General features: G+C 45.0%; 1 protein-coding gene across 1 annotated transcript in view; it reads left to right on the plus strand.

Moving 5' to 3' along the window:
* Positions 1–6,651: 6,651 nt before the first annotated feature.
* Positions 6,652–19,989, plus strand: part of PYGM (glycogen phosphorylase, muscle associated) — a 124,914-nt gene continuing 111,576 nt past the window's right edge. Inside the window, exon 1 of the mRNA XM_085625937.1 lies at positions 6,652–7,064. Within this exon, the coding sequence (XP_085482063.1) occupies positions 6,822–7,064 (243 nt within the window). The 5' untranslated portion in view covers positions 6,652–6,821. The remainder of the gene's footprint in view (positions 7,065–19,989) is intronic.

A 19,989-nucleotide genomic window follows, 5' to 3' on the forward strand; every position in this document is an offset into this window, starting at 1 on the left:
GTCTGAAGGAATGAAAGTGAACATATATACTGACAGCCAGTATGCCTTTGGCGTGGCCCATAGTTTTGGGCGCCTATGGAAGGAACGTGGGTTCCTGACTTCGCATGGAGCTAAAATTCAGAATGGCAAGTTGGTGAATGATCTCCTTGAGTCACTGACCCTACCGTTGCAAGTTGCGATTATGAAATGCAGTGCGCACAAGAAAGTCACTGATGATGTTGGTCGTGGTAATGCATTTGCTGATGAAATCGCGAAAGAAACAGCAAAAGATGTGAAGACTCGAATGTATGTTGCAGGCCCTGCAAGATGGGTTGGTGATGTTGGAATGTGTGAAGACACGATAGAGAGTGTGAAGTCCCTTCAAGCTGAAGCCACAGAGAAAGAGTTGAGCAAGTGGAGAGAAAGTACGGGTAAATTGGATGAGAATGGTTATTGGGTTGATTTGTCAGAACATCGGCGATGGTTGCTACCTGATGCATATGTGCTTCCAGTAGTTACTATGGCACATGGAATGGCACATATCAGTGTGAAAGGAATCTGTAAGTTGTTGGCTCCAGTATGGCAGAACGCTGGAATTCCCAAGTGTGCAGAGAATGTGGTCAAGAATTGTATGGTATGTTTAAAATACAACCCTGGTAGGGGAACCCCAACTCCAGCTGGTCATTTTGTGCCTCCATCATATCCATTTGAGGTTTTGCAGCTAGATTTTATCCACATGGAAAGGTGCAACAACTTGAAATATGTACTGGTTGTTGTTTGCGCCTTTTCGAAATGGATAGAAGCATATCCCCTAAAAGACAACATTGCTTTATCCACAGCCAAAGCCCTTGTGAAAGAATTTTTCCCTAGGTTTGGAATGCCAAGAATGGTGTGGAGTGATAATGGGAGTGAATTTGTGGGTCGAGTGATGAAGAATGTGTGTGAGGGGTTAGGGATAAAGCAAAACTTTCACGCTGCAAATCACCCCCAATCAGCTGGATTAGTAGAGTGCTACAATGGCACTCTAAAGCTCAAGCTGGCCAAAATCCAGGCGAGCTCCGGTCTTAAATGGCCTGACGCTCTGCCTTTAGCACTCCTATCCACCAGAATGACTGTGCACTCACGAGTGGGACTTAGCCCATATGAGATCATTTTTGGCTGCCCAGCCAATGTATGGGGTGTGCCAAGACCGACAAAATTCAGCGAAATCGAACATCCAGTACTGCTTGACTATTTGTATGAATTGACGGCTAAATTGCGTGTTTTACACCAACAGGTGCATGATACTCTCCCCCAGGCCTCTGAAGCTCCAGGACACCATATCGACCCTGGCACGTGGGTTCTCGTGAAGAACTTCCAGCGAAAGAACAACGATGAGCCCCGTTGGATTGGCCCTCACCTCGTACTTTTGTCGACAAGATCAGCGGTTCGAGTAAAAGGGAAAAAGAATTGGATTCACGCGCCCACTGTAAACGGATCCCTTTGCCCCTACCATATGACCAGTGGGCCCAGAAGGGTATCGCTGATTCTGAAACAGACACTGTACCTCGTTTTGTACCATTTAGTGATGCACGCGTAAGAGGCACAACTTCAGCACAAGAAAGTGACGATATTTTGCAAGAAGCTGTGCCACCGTCAATTCGATTGGACACCACAGAGCCTGAACTCTTGTTTCAAGACCAGACAGTACCTGGCCGATTCCGATACAACTTGAGACCAAGGCCTATGGACAAATAAATATTCCTTTCCCTTACTATTTTTTGATATTATAGCTCTCCCATCTGAAGGACTTTCTTGATTTTTGTTTTTCGAACCACCGTCCGGGTTCAGCCGCAGGGTCGCGGTGCCAAGACTTTGGGGTACAGGCCGAAGACGTTAGGTCAACGGTTCTGGTTGGTCTAGGGCGTTCCCTGGACTGACAGGCGTACTCCTCAGCAGAAGATACTCACCCGCCGCGAGTGGCACGATTAGAGGATGGAGTTTTTCAAGATGGAGAGACCCGCTGAGGAAATTAACTTTAAAACGAAAATATGTAAAATAATGAAGAGCAAACGTTTTGTATTTTTATGTCTGTTTATACTATGTAGTATGATGGTGTTTACTGTAGGATTTGTATTCTTCTCCTCTCAAGAGCCCTTTGCACCCACTGAACAGCCTATACCTCCTCCTACTGTCTCCTTGCACTCTTTCCACCCTCTGCCTGAACACGAACAAGCTAGACGGTCAGAGTTCATAAACAACTCGTTTATTCAGCTCCTGCACCAGCATCAACTAGTCATGAATACAACCAATTGCTGGGTGTGCGGTTTAATGCCACATACCATTTACAAAGGTATTCCTTATCTAGTGCTGCCGTTTAGCTATAATGGATCGTCATGGGCATTCCAGACCATGTTTCTTTTTGCATTAGATGCCTACTCCCCGCGACAACCGCGTTCCATCAGACCTAGCACCAATAATAAAGCTTTAATGAAAGGAGTTGCCGATATGAGCAGAGATATCGACGCATACTCATCTATTCCTAAGGATGAATTGCGAGCTTATGTAGGGTGGAACGCGACGGGGTATAGCATTAGTCTGGGTGAAAGGCAGCGAAAAATCTCATCCCCAATTTGGGTCGTACCCCACATAGGTCGGTTCTGTTTACAAAGTAATGGTCAGAATCCAAGGGCTCAACTGGGGAGAAGTGACTGTACTGAAACGTACACTTTTCCATCACAGTTTTCCCCTGCGTTTTTGGCTGCCAAGGGTACATATTTTGTCTGCAATGACCGACCATATACATGGTTGCCCCCTGATTTCTCGGGCACATGTTATATTGCAAATTTGCTACCGCCAACATTTACTGCTGCCTCTGATTATCACAAGACCAGAGTTGTGAGAGGAGTGATTAGTAAGGAGGATAGTGCCGGTCAGGAAGCAGGAGACTTCTTTTTGGGTTTCCTGCCGTTTTGGGGACCTATGGTCAATAGTAGGAACCTGAGACAACTGACTCGTGTGGTTGAATCCACTGTTAATGTAACGGCCGGTGCCCTTGGTAATTTGACAGCTGAGCTCCAAGCGGATCACCTAATGACTTTGCAGAACCGTATGGTTCTAGACGTCATACTTGCAGACCGCGGTGGGGTATGTGAGGTTATTCAATCTAGCTGTTGCATTTTCATACCAGATAACGCTCCAATAGTTTATCAAGCTATCTCCAAACTGCATAAAATATCGGAATCTATACACATGGATAAAGGAGATTGGTCACTGATGGGGTGGTTCTGGGAACTGATATCTGCCTGGGGTTGGAAGATTCTGACGGTCATTGGAATGATCTTAGCCATTCTTTTCCTGTTCTGTCTGTGTATACAGTGTGCTCCTGCGATATGTGGCCTCTGTGCTACATTATGTGTAAGGAAACCTGTATCGAGGGACGAGCTAAGTAATAGGATGATGCTACTGTAACATCTCCATGACTTCATGAATATAGACCTGGACGCGGATTGATATGAGTATAGGTATTGCCTATGTAAGGGCAAAAGGAGGGTCTGTGGTACTTTACAATTTGGGACCGCGTAGGAGGCAGGGCCCTACCCCTGTCTATTCCGGTATTAGTGAACCGCGAATGGTCAATGTGGTATGTACAAGTGCTTTGTATAACATTTCATCGATAAATGCACTATGTATACGATGTTACACATTGACTTCGTGGGTTCCATTTTGGAGCGGTGGCCATCTTATGGTTGCCCTCACATAGGCTACACATTACGAACAAGTACGGGCCTTTAGAACACATGTGCCTTCCTTTGACTTCTCTGTGACCTGTGCGACTTGGCTCCACCGCCCCGGGTCAGTCTGGTCCCACGAGCTGCCCGTCCTACGCCACCTGTGATTAGCATCAGGGTTTGACACACCATAAAGCCTCTTCATGAACACAAGCCTCCGGCTAATCTCTTTCACACCTGACTCTTCCTGTTTTATGGCTTGTTTTACAAACAGGAGATGCCCGTGTTTATTGGGGCCTGTTGATATCTGATGTGGGATCTGAGCCTCGCTGGGTAAATAATTGTGGGCTGGCTTAACTGGAATGTGGGATGGTCATCATGACTCTGCCTTTTCGTTTGTAATGAATACATGTGAATGACCATATCGTAAAACGAGGAATGTGTGCCTGAAGCATGATATTTTGTATTTAAGGAGAAGCCCGTTTCTGTAAGTTTAAGCAGTCTCCTGAGAACATACATTGTGTTGTACTTCTCGGATACCTGTAATTGGTCTGCAGCCAATAAACAAGATCTTTGACTTCACCTAGAAGACTCTGTGTTTCTGTGGGTCTGAAACAGGAAAAACTCGAAGTCTTAGGGTGTGTTCCCCTGCACCGCTGGGTTCTAAAAACCCAGTACTTCAACACTTCCTCTGAGACATTGGGCCTCAAGTCCGCCCGCCATCGTCTCGGACAGGGGACCGACCGCCCACAAGGTGACCTACCCACACCCCGGATTACAACGCGCCCGCCACCACGGCGGTCGCATTGCCTATATTTGTATTGTGGCAGGGATGCGGTCAGCAGCCCCCACCACAACACAAAAAATAGGGTGTTTACATATCCCAGGACAATGTGGCAGGCACCATGCGGTACCTGCCACATGGTGCAGGGACATGTACCTTAGGTGCCCCCCTGGGCCCATGTACCAGCACCATGGGGTAAGGGCGGCCCGCTACAGGCCCCCAAATCTGTTTGCGCCAGCCATTTCACGCTGGGTTGACCGCTGCAGAACTGGCAGAAAGGAATATTGCAATCACCACGGCGGTGCCTGACAGTCACTGGCGCCATTCTGAGGATGGAGGTCAGTTCGCGAGGCGGTCAGAATGCTTCCAACTATCGGGACCATTTTGGTCGGTCTTTCTTATGATTGCCCCCTACATTTCCCCTTAAGTCTTTTCATGACCTGTTTCATAAAATGTTTAATGTATCATTAGCACAGATGGTGCATGTTTGTCATTTTTCTCTCAAAAGTGTCAAAGTCGGTTTAGTGTGTCAGTTAAGGGATTCAGCAGTTTATCTGCTTTATCAGTCCTAAACGCCCTACCAGCAAAAAGATACTTAACGGATACAACTCTTACCTGGGTAGTCGTACACTTCTGTTTGACACATATGAACTCTTTATATTTGATCTTCTGAACTATTATACCTATGCAATAATAGTAAATACTCTTGTACTTTGAGTTTCTAATGTTCCTCATTGACCGTATTGTAATTAGATGTCACTATATTTTACTTTTTTCGTATGACCAAATATAATATATACTTGCAAAATAGAGAGAAAAAAAGCGCACCACTAAAAGAATACCAGTTCCCTCCTCTTACTTGTGATAGCTTTGCCTGCAGAGAAATAGCCATTGTTGGCCCTTTAATGGAAGAAAACACTGACCACCACAACATTGTCTGGAAACCTTCCTGCATTCTGAAAAGTTCCCTACTCAACCAAACTGCTCGTCACGCCGTTCGTTTTCAATGGTAGTATATATGGAAGACAAACAACTGCCCCCAGGGAAACCGATACATTTGCCAAAAAGGATATTTTTTAATAGACTTCTTTTTAACGGAAATATGTGCCGTGCGGGCGTTTTGTAGTTTTAAAAAAAACCAATTAGTCTCTTTTTCTGAAGACAACCTACACAATTCTTATTTTTCGCGTACAATTGGGTTATATATCTTCTTAAAACCTAGGGATGGCGTTTAAACAGATTCGGAATCGGAACTAGAACGACCTTGAGGGGTCGTTTGGTTCTGCATAATAATTGAACGCTGAAAGCGGATTGGCTGGCATTGGACAGGGACTTTACGCAACTGACAGCATAAAACCGTGACCGCCTGCGCTTGCGCACTACTGATTCCACGATGTAAGCGACCTGAAGGCGTGGTCCTCAGCTGAATGAACACTTGTAGTCCGGGAATATTTTTCTGTTTACCTAACCTTAAGAAGATCCGTAGAGGTTGTTAAATGGCATATTTAATTTTCTGTCACCCTGGGCTGGTCACAGCTATGCCTATTACGTTTTAGTGAGATTAATGGCCTTCTTTGTAGAAAATGAGCAATACGCGGTTAAATTGTAAAAACTTCCCTTTTGCCCAAGCGACTTTATTTAATAGCGACAGCAGCAAAAAAATTCGGAAACGGCATTGTTTTGATAGTGAAGCGTTGGAGAAAGTGAAAACTGGCTAGAAGTGTGCATGGACTGAAGAAATGATTTCTGTCGGACAAGAGTGCGCGTGTGCTTTAGTGCGGGGGCTACCTCTATTGAATTGTAATTGGATGTATACAGCGCTTACTACCCCAGGCGAGGCGTCGTAGCGCTTTACTGCGAGTATTTGCCGATATCACTAAACCACGACTGTTCTTGATTATTGCTTCCCAGTCTGGAAGCAGCAGATATGTGAGCAGCCAGAAATGGCCAGCTGTATTGTCGTGCTGATCGTCGATGTATGTGTATTTTGTTGTGGATATCCTGACTTTTTTCCGTGCAAAGCCTCCATTGGTCTTCAGTGGGGCTCACCAGGGCTGTCATTGGTCAGGGAATCCTACGTTAATGCTAGACCATGATTGGTGCAGGGAACGTCTATCTGTCTGCACTTGCTGCTCGCAGGGCTGTCTGACCTGAGTGGTTGTAGGCGGGGCTTAGTGCCTATTGGCTAGTGTTTCCTGCCCTGCAGCAGCCTGTGCTGTAATTGGACAAGGCTTGCTGGCCGGTGGTATTCTTTAGACCCCCTTCTCTCCCTGTCTCGGTTGTCAGCTTTTAGCGCCTCCGCCGCAGTCGGTTTTCCTCTGCCTCCGTGTCCTCCACCCTCCAGCACCATGTCGCGGCCTCTGACTGACCAAGAGAAGCGCAAGCAAATCAGCGTGCGCGGCCTGGCAGGTGTGGAGAACGTGACAGACCTGAAGAAGAACTTCAATCGGCACCTGCATTTCACCTTGGTGAAGGACCGCAATGTAGCCACCCCCCGCGACTATTACTTCGCCCTAGCCCACACTGTGCGCGATCACCTGGTAGGGAGGTGGATCCGCACCCAGCAGTACTACTATGAGAAAGACCCCAAGGTAAGAACCTTGAGAAGTGCAAGGTTAAGAGACCTGCTTTTGTAGACCGCATCGCGTCTTAGCACATACCTTCTCATAGAGCGGTGCTGGTGCAAGAAGGTCCACTAGGTAAGGCGCAATGGCAGCTGTTAGAGCATGGCTAAAGCCCAGTAGCCGTCATCCCACCTCGTTCAAGGAAGACCATACAACAGTTACCCGCGGAAAAGTATTGCATGCCCCCCCCCCCCCCTTCAAACTATACACCCCTGTTTTCAAGTGGTGGCTATAGGGCTTCTTACTCATCCTAGAGACGAATTACTACTCTGATCTCTAGGGTTGAGCCACCAGAGTACTCAACTCACTCTGGTTAAACCATTCATTCTTTCTCTACCCACTGGAGAAGCTTGAGACAGGGGCCTCCAACCCTAAAAGCCCCTACCCCCCCCCCCCCCCTCGAGCCCGACTCGGAAGGGTCTTTACGTTTTTGCAGAGGGAGTCATCTTTTTATTTTACGTCACAGGCTTGGGGGCTACTTGGCGTATCCCCCGTTTGGAAATGGGCTTCAGGGCAGTCCAAGTAGTACCATTGCGATACAAGATTCACAGAAGAAGGAAATGAAGGGGGCATCCTTCAAGAGCAGGTAGAGCCAAATCACCGAAGCAGGCAGTTTGGATGCAGCACCTACATGGTGGTGATGTTTTTTTTAAATAGATCGCAGTCCGATTTTACTAACATCCCAGTACCACACTCACGGTCCTAGGTGTGCATCTGTTTTGCTCTTTGCTTGTCAAAGATCAACTCGAGCACGTTGTAAAAAATGAACAAGTATGCATTCGCGGATACAAACGAGATTTAGCACCATATATGGAGTTGTGGATTTGGTTTGGGAAATCAGAAGGCTCAGCTAGGTGCCATTCATTACTCCTGGTAGGTTGCATTCAGGGTTTACAAGAGTATGAATCAAGGACATGAAGTGGCTACGGTAGATGAATATTTGTTACGTTGTGAAGGCGGAGTTTATGGGAAGAGGATGCTGATGCCATTGCCCACATGTTGTCTGTCAGCATGTAAGTTCCAGTCTCAACATGCTGTCAACAGATCCCGCCTGACAGTGAAGGACTTGACAAAAAGGGCAAACAGTTAATACTTCTCAGATGGTAGTTTGCTCAAGATCACTGCAACCCCCATTGTATCATACATGTGCGTTTCGCGAGGAAAGAGTTTGCAGTAATGGGTAGTATGGGAAGGTGGGATATTCATACTGCAGTGTTACCATATGATTGATGCTTCAGTTTGGCAGGACATTGTGTAGGTAGCTCCCTTCACCGACAGTGATGTCCCAGCATTTTGTATTTATGGTTTTTGTGAACATACCTACGCAAATCCACGTATTTCTGTGCAGTGTAACTTTTACATGTGTGCACTGAAAGCTACACCGGTGCTTACGCTGAAGCATTAGTGTACATGTTCACCTCCAGTTATCACTTTGTGTATGTTAAATGATCCTCGGTGCTGACTGCCAGGAGCTGCAAAAGAGTTACACGCACTCAGAAACGTGCTTTTAAGCTGCTGGAACGCACCGTTGTGTACCTTCCTTTTGTTGGGTCGGATGTTTTTAATTGGGGATTGCCTTCAAGCAGAATAATTGATCAAACCCGAAGACAGTGAAAACTAGACCGCTGGATTAGTATAGTAAAAAAGTATCCACCTATGCGTGATATTCTTAAGCTCTAGTCAGCAAAATGTTTGGTTCAGTTTTTTTTTATTCAGTCATTTGCTGACTCTTTTTATTCTGGCTTGTCTGCTGTGTGCATTTTGGATATGCATAGCCACATAAGACTTTAGTAGTGGTTTGCCATGTGACCCAAAATCAATTTGCTTTCTGCGTTTGGTGTTCTGAATAACCAGCGGCCAGGCCCTCTCTTGGCAGTTCCGACTGGCATGTTCCCATGTGGAACAAGTCACGACTGATTTGCATATGACTGGGACCAGACCGACGTGGCATGGTGAGCAAAAAAATGATGTTTTGAGATGCTGCCCCGAGCGATTGCCAGTGGTTTGACAAATTGTAAGCATTCCTCCCATTACCTTTGGTGTGCTTCATGTGATGCGCAAACATGACATGTTTGAGATTACCAATTTAGCAGTTTACTATGCGAGCAAAAAATATGAAAACCCAGAATGTCATGGATCCTTCCCATGAATGTCAGTTAAGTACTGTAAGTGGGTTAGATAGAGCATTCTTCCCTGAGTCTTGCTGCAAATGTTACCTGTTTTAGAAACTGCTAATCCTTTGCTTTCGTCCTTCTAACTCACTCGTTCCATTCTCCCCCTATGTCATGGACGCAATTCTCAAATAGAATTTTATCAGTCTTCTTGTATTTGTGGAACCTCTGTAAATACTGGGGTGGCTTCGGCCCAAAGAGTCTAATTGGAGCATCCTTCGTGCAATCAATCACGTCAGGTTGGCATCTTTCTAGTGGTCTCCGTCCTCTCAAGAGTGTAGCTTCAGTAGAGGATTACCTTGGACGTATGAGTACGATTTTGTGCCATACGTGCAATCTCAAAACTATGGAACCACACTAGAATGTCAGTGCCTAAATGTTTATCGGCTTCTTTGGTGCCTTAATGGTGGATTCCTGGAATTTTGAGGGGGAATAGTCTTTCCCAGAGGTAGCCCTTTATCAGCTTCTAACCTGTGCTTCTCTTCAGGGTTTCCCGCTCCTTCTCCAGAGACCAGTCTCTTTTCCTGCCTCTCTTGCTCATTCTTTCTCTCTTCCTGGGCCCACTCATCTTGTCTTTTTATTTGCCTCCCTTTTTCCTGAAGGGCTATTCTTCATAACTATCCTGCTCTTTCTTACCCTTGTGGAGCTCTAGTTCAAGTTTCAGGGTCTGAGTGAAATGTGGCCTACTTGGAAGTTGTGATGCATGGGACAGGTGACATCGGGTAGTATAGAGATGCGTGGAGAAGACAGTCTCTGGTACACACCAGAGAACAATCTTGGGGTTACTGTGGGTGACAGTCTAGGGGAAATTTCATCTGGGGACTCATAGCTTGTGTCCAGAGCACTGTCCTCTGGGGTATCATCTAGTGAGTCTTCCCTGGAGTTTCCTGCACTCGTTCCTTCTCTGTCAGGCTGCCTCAGACAGCAGAGACTCACTCTGGTCTTATTACATATCACAGAGAGGCCTTACCACACAGGCATGGTTGTTGTATGTGCTTATGGGTTCCAGGGAGGGGTCAGAAACAACACAGCTTGCTATGAGAAATACAAGACTGGTGTGCAGGCTTTCCAGAGCCTTGCTGGCAACCCTTTACTGACCCCACTTTCTTATAACCTGTTACCTACGCACATCCTCTGCTAAGGGTGTACCTGCCTGTGTGCACAGATGCCATGCCGTGTCAGCAGTCTGATATTTAATTACTGGTTCTGCACACTGGATGGAGTTCCACGTCAACTACACATGGGGTCCTCTCCTAACCCCTCTTCCCTGCCTAACCTGGAGCAGTCAAGAGTGGCACAGCTAATATGGTAGGTCACCTACTTATTGTAAGTAGGGAAGCTCCGACCCTGCCCCCCACCCCCCCACCTCTGGATCAGGTCCCTCACTACCTTAAATGCCTCCCTTTTGGATTCTGTCATTGAGACAGGGGGGAGGAATCTACTTCTTCATTCACCATAAGTGCTCTCCAGCACTCTCAGGAGACCCTGAATTTAGACTGTGCATTCCTTCTTGCCATACGCATTATGGTCACCAGTGCCGTTGTTAGGAAGGAGACTGAAATGACCATATGTTCAAATTGCAACTTATGTACAACTATCCCTGATATGTGAAAAAGATGCAAGTTACTTAAAATATGTAAAATAACGTAATCTTTTCACGTTTCTGCTTGTAATATTAACCAGTTCTTTGTTATGTTTGTGAAGCGCTTGCACAGTCGGGGTGCTGCTTCAGAGGACAAACATGTCAAACCTCTTGCAAAACTGCACATTAAACTGTACCTGTAGTATGGCACGCTGTCTGTAATGTATTGTGTATCAGTGCTTCTGACAGAATATGTAAGCCTAGAGATTAACTTGCTGCATTCTAACCATAAAGAAAAACAGCTGTATATAGCTTCCTGAAGCAGCAACCCCATTCCCGCATGGCAGTTTTTAGATGCTTGCATTATTTGTTCAGTTTAGGCTTTTCTATTTGTTTTTCTTCAAGCATTTACTGTTTTTTGGTGATGGGTAGATGAACATGAAGGTGTAGTTCGTTACATTGTCAATAACATTTACATTCTTGAATAATGTACATTACAACATGTGACCCTCTCTATGACTCCAGCCAAGGGAAAGATAATGTGACAGCCCTTCGTACGGTGAACTTGTATCATTTTAGGCCTGTTAAAATTAGTTCATAAGTATTTTATGGACTTGTCTCTGCTTTTCAGGTTCAGGGCAGACAGCTAGGATGTTCAGCACTGATTTGTTGGTCCTATGCAACATTAATAAGTGGCTGTTGTATAATATCCGTTCTTTTAGACTGATTGAACAATGCTCCCTTGTATGGGCTTCCTGAATAACATCTGTTCCTAAGGGTTGCTCCCTACCACCACCGAGTGGACTCCTTGGACGTAGACTGCAGCTCATCTTAAAAGGGTTACTCTTCTGTTGCTTCGCGATGGACCTTTCAGAGCATCTATTAGGGCCGGTTGTAAAGGTTCATGTTACCTGCCGCTCTTAGATCGACTCCTAACCGCAATCACAGTGGTTAATCGCATAATGGCTATACCAGTGGATTGCTCATGTGAAGTTACCAGATTGATGGAAGATTGGACCGCTCATAGGTGACACCCTTCCTCTTTGGGTATTCTCTCTCTCCTCCATGTTCAGTGTGGTTTTCACTGGATGTGCAGATAGCTCCAAAGATGGTAAGGCATCTGCATGTGTCACTGTATCTATTCTTTTCTCTTAGACCCACTTGGTTGCTGTTTCATGGTTTGATCAGGGACAAAAGACTAGAAGAGCATAAGTCCGGTCCTCAAGCTTGAGTCTGAAACACCACCCATATAGGCCTTCCCTCTCGCTCTCAATCACCAATCCCTTGCAGTCCCGTCCGACCGTGTCTAGACAATGTTATTACATTTTGCACTTAAACTGCTTTGTGAGGGCTCTGTATGCTCCCTCATTAGCATGTCGGGCAGTGTTGCTGGCCAGGGTTAAGGTACACTCACTGAGCTGTATGCGGGCCCAGTACTGGAATAGCAGTGGACAAGGACAGGGGTATGTTAGGACTTCTCCAGGAAGGTTTGCTTCAGTACACGATGGTTGGATATTAGAAGAGGGCTGTTGGGCGCCTCGCTCCTGGCAATCGAGGATTGCTGTGAACGGGTAAGAAGTGCATCGGCAGAGCGCTGTGTGAGCCCCAGTGCTTGTCCAACAGGGCAGGATTGGGGCCCATTGGCCGAGATGTGTTACTAGAGTCCCTGTAGTAGTGTAAGGAATGAGACCTGAGACGAACACCCATGTCACAGCTGATGTTCTAGTCTCAGTAGTGGTCTAGCAGGGGGTGACCTGGATCACCAGAGTTACATTAACAGATCCGTGTGGGGCTCCCAGTACTGCAGTAGCAGGTCTTGGCAGGTCAGGACCTCGGCTCGGGGGTGACAGAGGTGTGCAAGGGTCACATTTTAAAATAACAGGCGGTGCATCGGTTCCGGTTCACACTAGTACAGCGGCGTGTGTGTTCCAGTACCGGCAGCTGTGCAGGTCTGGACTCCATCCCTCTGCCCTAGAGCTGCGCCCCTGTCGCGGGAGGATGCCTGCTCCATTCGTGAATGTCTCTCAGATGTCCTTGGGGCTGATCGCTATGCGAGAGTGTGGTTTCCCCTGACGTCTCGCGCCGGAGACGTCCTGTTAGGGGCAAGGCCTCCATCCGTGCTTGTCACTCTCGGACTGGGGTGGGGGCCGGGCTAGCGATCCTGCTCTGCAGATACGGTATATAAATAGCAAGGGAGCATTACATGGAATTCTACGACATTAATAACTCCGCACTGGGGGAGAGAGGAGGGTCGGGAAGGCAGAGGTTATCGAAGGCCTGCGCAGAACCGGATACTAGGAGGGGGACGGGAGGCTGTGCGCTCTAGCACGTCCTTCCCTGCTGTCTCCCTCGAGCATTTAGTCGATAATGTAATATGTGTCTTCGACACCTGGACCGGAGTTAGTCAGGCACCTTCACCCCTCGATCTCGCTGCATTATTATTTATCACATGGAATGAAGGCCCCCTCCGTTTTGATTCACTGGACACTTGATAAATTAGCAACCGCTCTGGCATTTTCATGCCTCCATCTTTTCTATCTCACTGGGGAGCACACCATGCAGTGTTTTTTTTAAATATTTATTTATTTCTACTGTTTTACCGTAATGGAAACAAACATTGGTAATGCCATCAGGCCTAGCCTACGAATGAAAGTGCCTTGTGTGTCCTTGGTTTTGTTTATGCGCTCAAGCCGTCCTCCTCTTTTCGCCCATACATTGATCTATTGACTAATTTTTACATTCACCCACTGACACAACCTCTCTAAAACACACACAAACTGAGCAAAGTATGCAAGATAAAGTAAAGGAATGTGGTAGAAAAAAAATTATGCAGCGGTCTAAACGCAGTGGGCATATGCTTGCACTAATGGAGGAAAAATAGCAGGGGTCTGTCTTGCAGAGGGAGTGTAAATAGTCTGTTGTTTTACAGTTCCAGCATGGCTGCCCCATTTAGAACCAGCCATCTTAGCATGGTAAACCGATGATGCACTATGGACAGCAGCATTCCTGGTTTAGAGGAAGTGGCCACAAGGGATGCAGATAAATGAGCAGCAAACAATCAATGTTTCACCACTGCCTGGACAGCTGTGCTATGCTTTTAAGAAACATTAAAATAAAAAGAGGAGAAGCAAAGAAATTAAAGGGTAACTATAAAAGGAGAAGATTGAAAGCTACAAGACTGGCCAACCAGCCCTGACATGGACGCATACTCCTATTCAGGTGAATGTACAACTGTGTTCTGAAAATTGCATCATTTATAGGGAAAGCAAGCCAGTGATTTTTTTTAACTAAACCATTCCCCTATGAAGTACACTGTCATGTATGGAAGCAGAGCGTGAATTATTCTTGGACAGACAAATGGCAGAAAATACAATCCACCCTTAAAAGCCTACTGCTTTTAACAAATGCTTTACATAATCTGTGTCAGTTCTATTACATTTATCATAATTTCATAATGAACTGATCTTACCTATGACACTGGGAATATTTTTTTCCTGCCTAGTGAACCTATCAGGCCTCTGGTGTTATAGGCTTCTTACCATAACCTACTGAGGCCTCATTTACTGAGCTTAGGCTTTCTGACAAGGCAACCATCAGGCATACAGTCATAACATTACATAGTATATACAATTACAGCTGGCAAAAAGTAAAATACCCTCTCTCCTGAGAGGGCCTAACCCATATTGTGAAAGTCCTTTAGACCCACAGTTTATAAGAAGGGGTAACCAACGCCAAAACCCTAGCCTACTATGGTAATCTGTGAGCTTCCACTAACAAAATACTTATCTTTTGCAGTTGAAACAGTATAATAACAAGCCACCCTTAAATGCCTTTTAATATAAGCTTTTCACAACCAATATGTCAGGCCTACTGCCTTTATCATAACTTAATTCTAAACAATCAGGCCGATTAACCTTTATCTCTGGCTTGCCCCCAGAACCAACTCAGACCTACCGTGTTGCTCATAAGTCTTCCCACAAGGTAACCATCCAGTATATTATAATACAATTAGAAATATGAACAAAATATAGTTGTCAAATCAATAAGAAACCTCATTCAATAGAGCCTAGTAAGGATTACCATAGTCAGATTGTCTATCTCCATGGTTTGTTTGGGTTTGTCACCAAAACCCTTCCCGACTACTGTAATCTGGGAGATTCCATGTAACAAAGTACCTACCTACAGGCTTAAGCACAGTGTATTAACAATCCAGCCTTAAAAGCCTATTAGCTTAAACACATCCTTTTCACAGTAAGTAAGATCTACTTCTTTGACATTGGTTTTTATTTTAAACAGATTATACCTAAGGAATCTGATAACTTTTCCCTGTGAACCGATCAGGCCTCTAGCCTTTACTAGTGAATTGACACTATATACAACACAGGTCAGGTCTACTGGCTTTGTCCCAATGTTTCATTACAAACAGATCAAACCTATGAAGTATGCTTTGACCTTTCAGAATTAACTGATGGAGCCGTTACCATTCGATTTACTCCTTACCCAACACCAGCCTGTTCAAGTTCACAATATCTGGCAACCCTCATGTATATACTTATAACTACAAATATGTAGAAACAATAAAACTTTCAAAAACAGTATACAACCCCTGTCAACAGGGAATAAGAAGAATCATCACAGTGAAAACCCTAGTTTGTCAGAGTGAATGGCCGATACCAAAACCCTTGCCTACTATGGTAGTCTATGAGAATACATGTAACAAAATATGTCTATAGCCTGTAACACAGCTGTTAAAGGCAAACTTGCTTTAACTAATGCTTTTCACAATAAGCTACAACAACTGTATTTGTCCCAACATTTCATCACACGCAGGCAGACCTATGGCATCAGACATAGCATTTCCCAGTGCACCAATCAGGCCTACAGTTTGTCACCATAACCAACACAGGCCTATAGTTTTGAGTGTAAGCTTTTCCACAAGGCAGCTTGCAAATACACAATCATAAAATTAGAAAGGTATACAAAATTAGTTAGTTAAGGAATAGTACTATCTCTCCTAAGAGAGCCTAACCAGGATTATCACAAAACAAACCTGCTATATCCACCTTTTGTTTTGCAGGGTAACCAACACCAGAACCATTGCCTACTGCAGTAATCTGTGAGATTCTATGTAAAACAAACCTATCTATAGGCGTCAATATAGAGTAATACTAATTCACACTAAAATGCATTTTGACTTTAATTTATGTATTTCACAGTAAATACATCAGACATAGTGCCTTTTATTATACCATTTCATAGTAAACCGATCAGGCCGATGGTCATAATCAGTGGCTTTCCATCATCATCAACTCAGTCCTGCTGAATTAACTTTACCTCAAGCCAAAATGTACAATGCAATCAGTCTTTCCAGTGAAAAATCACAAATTCAGCCCAATCCAATTCTGTACTCTGGGTTACCAACATGTAGGTGGAGTCGAAGCCCCTCTCTCAGTAGTACTCTGAAAGCTCTCTTTTGTTGTTCACTTTGTCAGGCGGTAGTTGCACTGTGAAGCCAAACCTAAAAATCCATGTAGATTAGTACAGTCTGGGGCTTCCCATACTGCTCCCAAACACAAAACTGCACTCTAAAGTCTAAAGTTAATGAAAGAATGGGGAATGCTAAGAGTGCAATACCTGCCTCATAACTGCCCCCCTCCCATCTGTGCTACTGTCTGAGGAGAAACAAACACCGAAAATGACAGTCATTTAAGACTCTTCAACATTACAATATGTGCCCCTGAAATCTCAAGCAGTCCTACTGCTGCAGGCTCATGCAGCTGGATAAATAAATAAATAAAATAATGACCATGATGATCCCCGTCCCATAATTTTGTAACCGCATAGGCATTTATTACTTTTTTTTATTTACTTATTCAAGATGGATCGGTAAATGCAAAAAAATATAGTGAAAGTGTTTTTTTAAAAATTTAGCTTGAAAGCGCTTTTGAAAAAATATTAAATTAATAACCTGGTTGAGGGAGCAGGTGTTGCGAGGGTGTGTGGGGGAAGCCAGGCTGCAGCATGGAGAAGTAACACCAAGGGAGAAAGAAGGGCAATGTGGGGCACGGGGAGGCGGCACAGGCAAGAGTGCAACATGAGTGCAGACGGGCGGGTGGAGATAAGCACATGGATGAGAGAGCAATATGGAGGGGCAGAAAGAAAAGCACATGAGAGAGACAGCTGGAAAACACATGCACTCCCCTGGAGTACTTAAAGGAAATAGTGAGAAGTGGAAGCATAGCAGCCAACCCCCTAAGGAGAGATGGTAAAGAGGCTATGCTCCATGAGAGAAACAAACACAAAATTGACAAGCTGGGACCCGAACAGCCATTGAATAAGAAGGGTGCGAAAGAGGGTGACCCCAAAGTCAACCAACGGTAAGCAATGGGTGGGCTGAAAGTCTATGTATGTATTTAGTAAGCCCACAATATGTCTTTTGCAACCAGACAGCTTTCACTGTCTGGTAGGCTTAACCAAGCAAGTATTTGCAGTGCAATAGGTCTCACGTTTGCGAGAGTTTAAGCTATTGACATTGTAAATGACAATGCCTTTTATTTATCTGTTTTGGTAATTAACACACAAATAAAAGGCATTGTCATTTACAATGCCAATAGATCAAACTTTTGTAAATGTGAAAGAAGCTGCCGCCATTGTCATGGGCTGCTCAGAAAGTGAAAGCACACATGATGTGCTGAATGTTGCAGGAATTATAAAGAAACAATGGTCCTGGACCAGTTATTCAAGGAAGAGGTAGATTAGCAGAATTATCAATTTATTTGAGCTTACATTAATCAGCTCACAAACGTCTGTAAATCGTGAAAATAATTCAAACAAACTAATGTGTAGAAAATCCACTAGGTAGTATTACAATATATTTATTTAGTCATTTAAAGGAACAATCACTAGAGGGTCCAGAAGGTAGGAGAGTGTTCTAGGGAACGTGTAAGAAAGAGTGCTCAAGTGTATATAAAGGAGTTAAGAGAGCTCAAAGTGTGTAGAAAAGTAAAGGGCATATATTTACAAGACTGTACAGAACTGATATCCATTAAAAAGTTAGATGCAACCTGACCACATGAAAATATTAATTTGAATTATATTTTCTAAAGTTGTAAGGAGAGTTTCCTTAAGGCTGTAAACAGGGGTAATGGGAAAGGAGAAATTGGTCCAGGTGAGGTGGGGGATAGCTTTGACGTTTCGATCCAGCTTATGGGCAACCGAAGGACTTTAATACCTCAGCCATGCGGATCTTCCTCAGGACAAGGGGACAGGTGAAGTGACCCTCCTCAATCTTGCAATGCTCCATTGGAGTCCAAAACCTGGTTACACCAATGCCTGTAAAGTGGCAAGAGCCAACTAAGGACAAATCCCGTTATTCAGTATATATAAACCATGACGGTGGTGCCCAGATCATCCATGGAACGTAATATTCAGGCCTGTGTGCGTGGCATAGGGCTGCTATCGCGATGGAGTAAGGACGTCGATCAGATCGTCTCCAGTCGTATAAATTACGCTGTGCCCCGGATTGCCTGATTCATTCTGCCAACTCTTGCCACGCATATGGGCCTGAATATTACGTTCCATGGATGGTTTGGGAACCACCGTCATGGTTTACATCTACTGAATAACGGGATTTGTCCTTAGTTGGCCCTTGCCACTTTACACAGAATCCCTTGCAAGCCTAAAAATTTGTCAAAAAAAACACATTTTCCTCACATTTCTGTGGTGGAATGTTCTGGTATCCACAAATTTACTACCACCCACCGTTCCCCCAGATCTCCCGATAAAAATGGTACCTCACTAGTGTGGGTGGGTTAAATACCCAAGACAGGCAAGGGCCCAAAACCTATTGAAGCAACATCAAAATTAACTATCACAAAACAACCTGGTTTTGCAAGGGGGGTCTCCTGGGTTATTAGCCCTGGGCTCGGCGGCCATCTTGGAAAACTACCAAACTCAGACATTTCTGAAAACTAGACACCCGGGGGAGTCCAGCAAGGTATGGCTTGCGTGGATCCCCCAACGTTTCCGTACCCAGAAACCCCTGCAAACCTCAAATTTAGCTGGAAAAAAATCAAAATTTTCACACATTTATGTGTGGGAAAGTTGTAGCATCACTGGGCAGACAAATTTCCTACCACCCAGCGTTCCCCCAGGTCTCCCGATTAAAAATGGTACCTCACTTGTGTGGGTAGGCATAGTGGCTGCAACAGGAAATGGCCCAAAAAGTACTGCGGAGACTTCAAAATTGCCTATAACAAAACTACCTGGGGTGGGGGGGGGACCCGTTTGTTTGGCCCCGGGCTCGCCGCCATCTAGGGGAAACCTACCCAACTCACACATTTCTGAAAATTAGACACCCAGGGGAGTCCAATGAGGTATGGCTTGCGTGGATCTCCAAACGTTTCCCTACCCAGAATCCCCTGCAAACCTCAAATTTAGCAGAAAAAATCACTTTATCCTTGCATATTTTCGTGGGATGACCGTGCCGGCGCTAATGTCCTACCACCCAGCGTTTTGGTCTACCGAGTAAAATGATACCTCACTTGTGTGGGTGGGCCAAAGGCCTGTGACTGGGAAGAGCCCAAAACATAGGGATTATGGATATAGCTCCGAAAATTCTAAGCGCTACATTTAAAAAATAAATAAATATGTTTTTAGCCAATTATGCATTTGACACCGACACAAGTGAGGTATCATTTTACTCAGGAGACTGAGGGGAATTCTGTGGGGTAGGACATTTGTGCCACGCAGATTCCAGAACTTTCCACCACAGAAATGTGAGGAAAATGAGTTTTTTTTTTTTAGTTTTTTTTTACAAAGTTTGAGATTTGCAAGGGGTTCTGGATAACAGAACCTGGTGCGAGCCAGACAAGTCACCCCATCCTGGATTCCCTGGGTGTCTACTTTTCAAAAATGCATAGGTTTGCTAGGTTTCCCTAGGTGCCGGCAGAGCTAGGGTTCAAAATCTACAGCTAGGCACTTTGTCCGTTTTGACTGTGAATATGTGGTGTGTCCAATTAGTGTTTTGGGCCATTTCCCGTTGCGGGCACTAGACCTACCCACACAAGTGAGGTACCATTGTTCTCGGAAGACTTTGGGGAATGCGGGGTGGGTGTAATTTTGTGGATCCACACAGATT

The sequence above is a fragment of the Triturus cristatus genome, chromosome 9 (assembly GCF_964204655.1).
Source record: "Triturus cristatus chromosome 9, aTriCri1.1, whole genome shotgun sequence".
Lineage (NCBI taxonomy): Eukaryota > Metazoa > Chordata > Amphibia > Caudata > Salamandridae > Triturus > Triturus cristatus.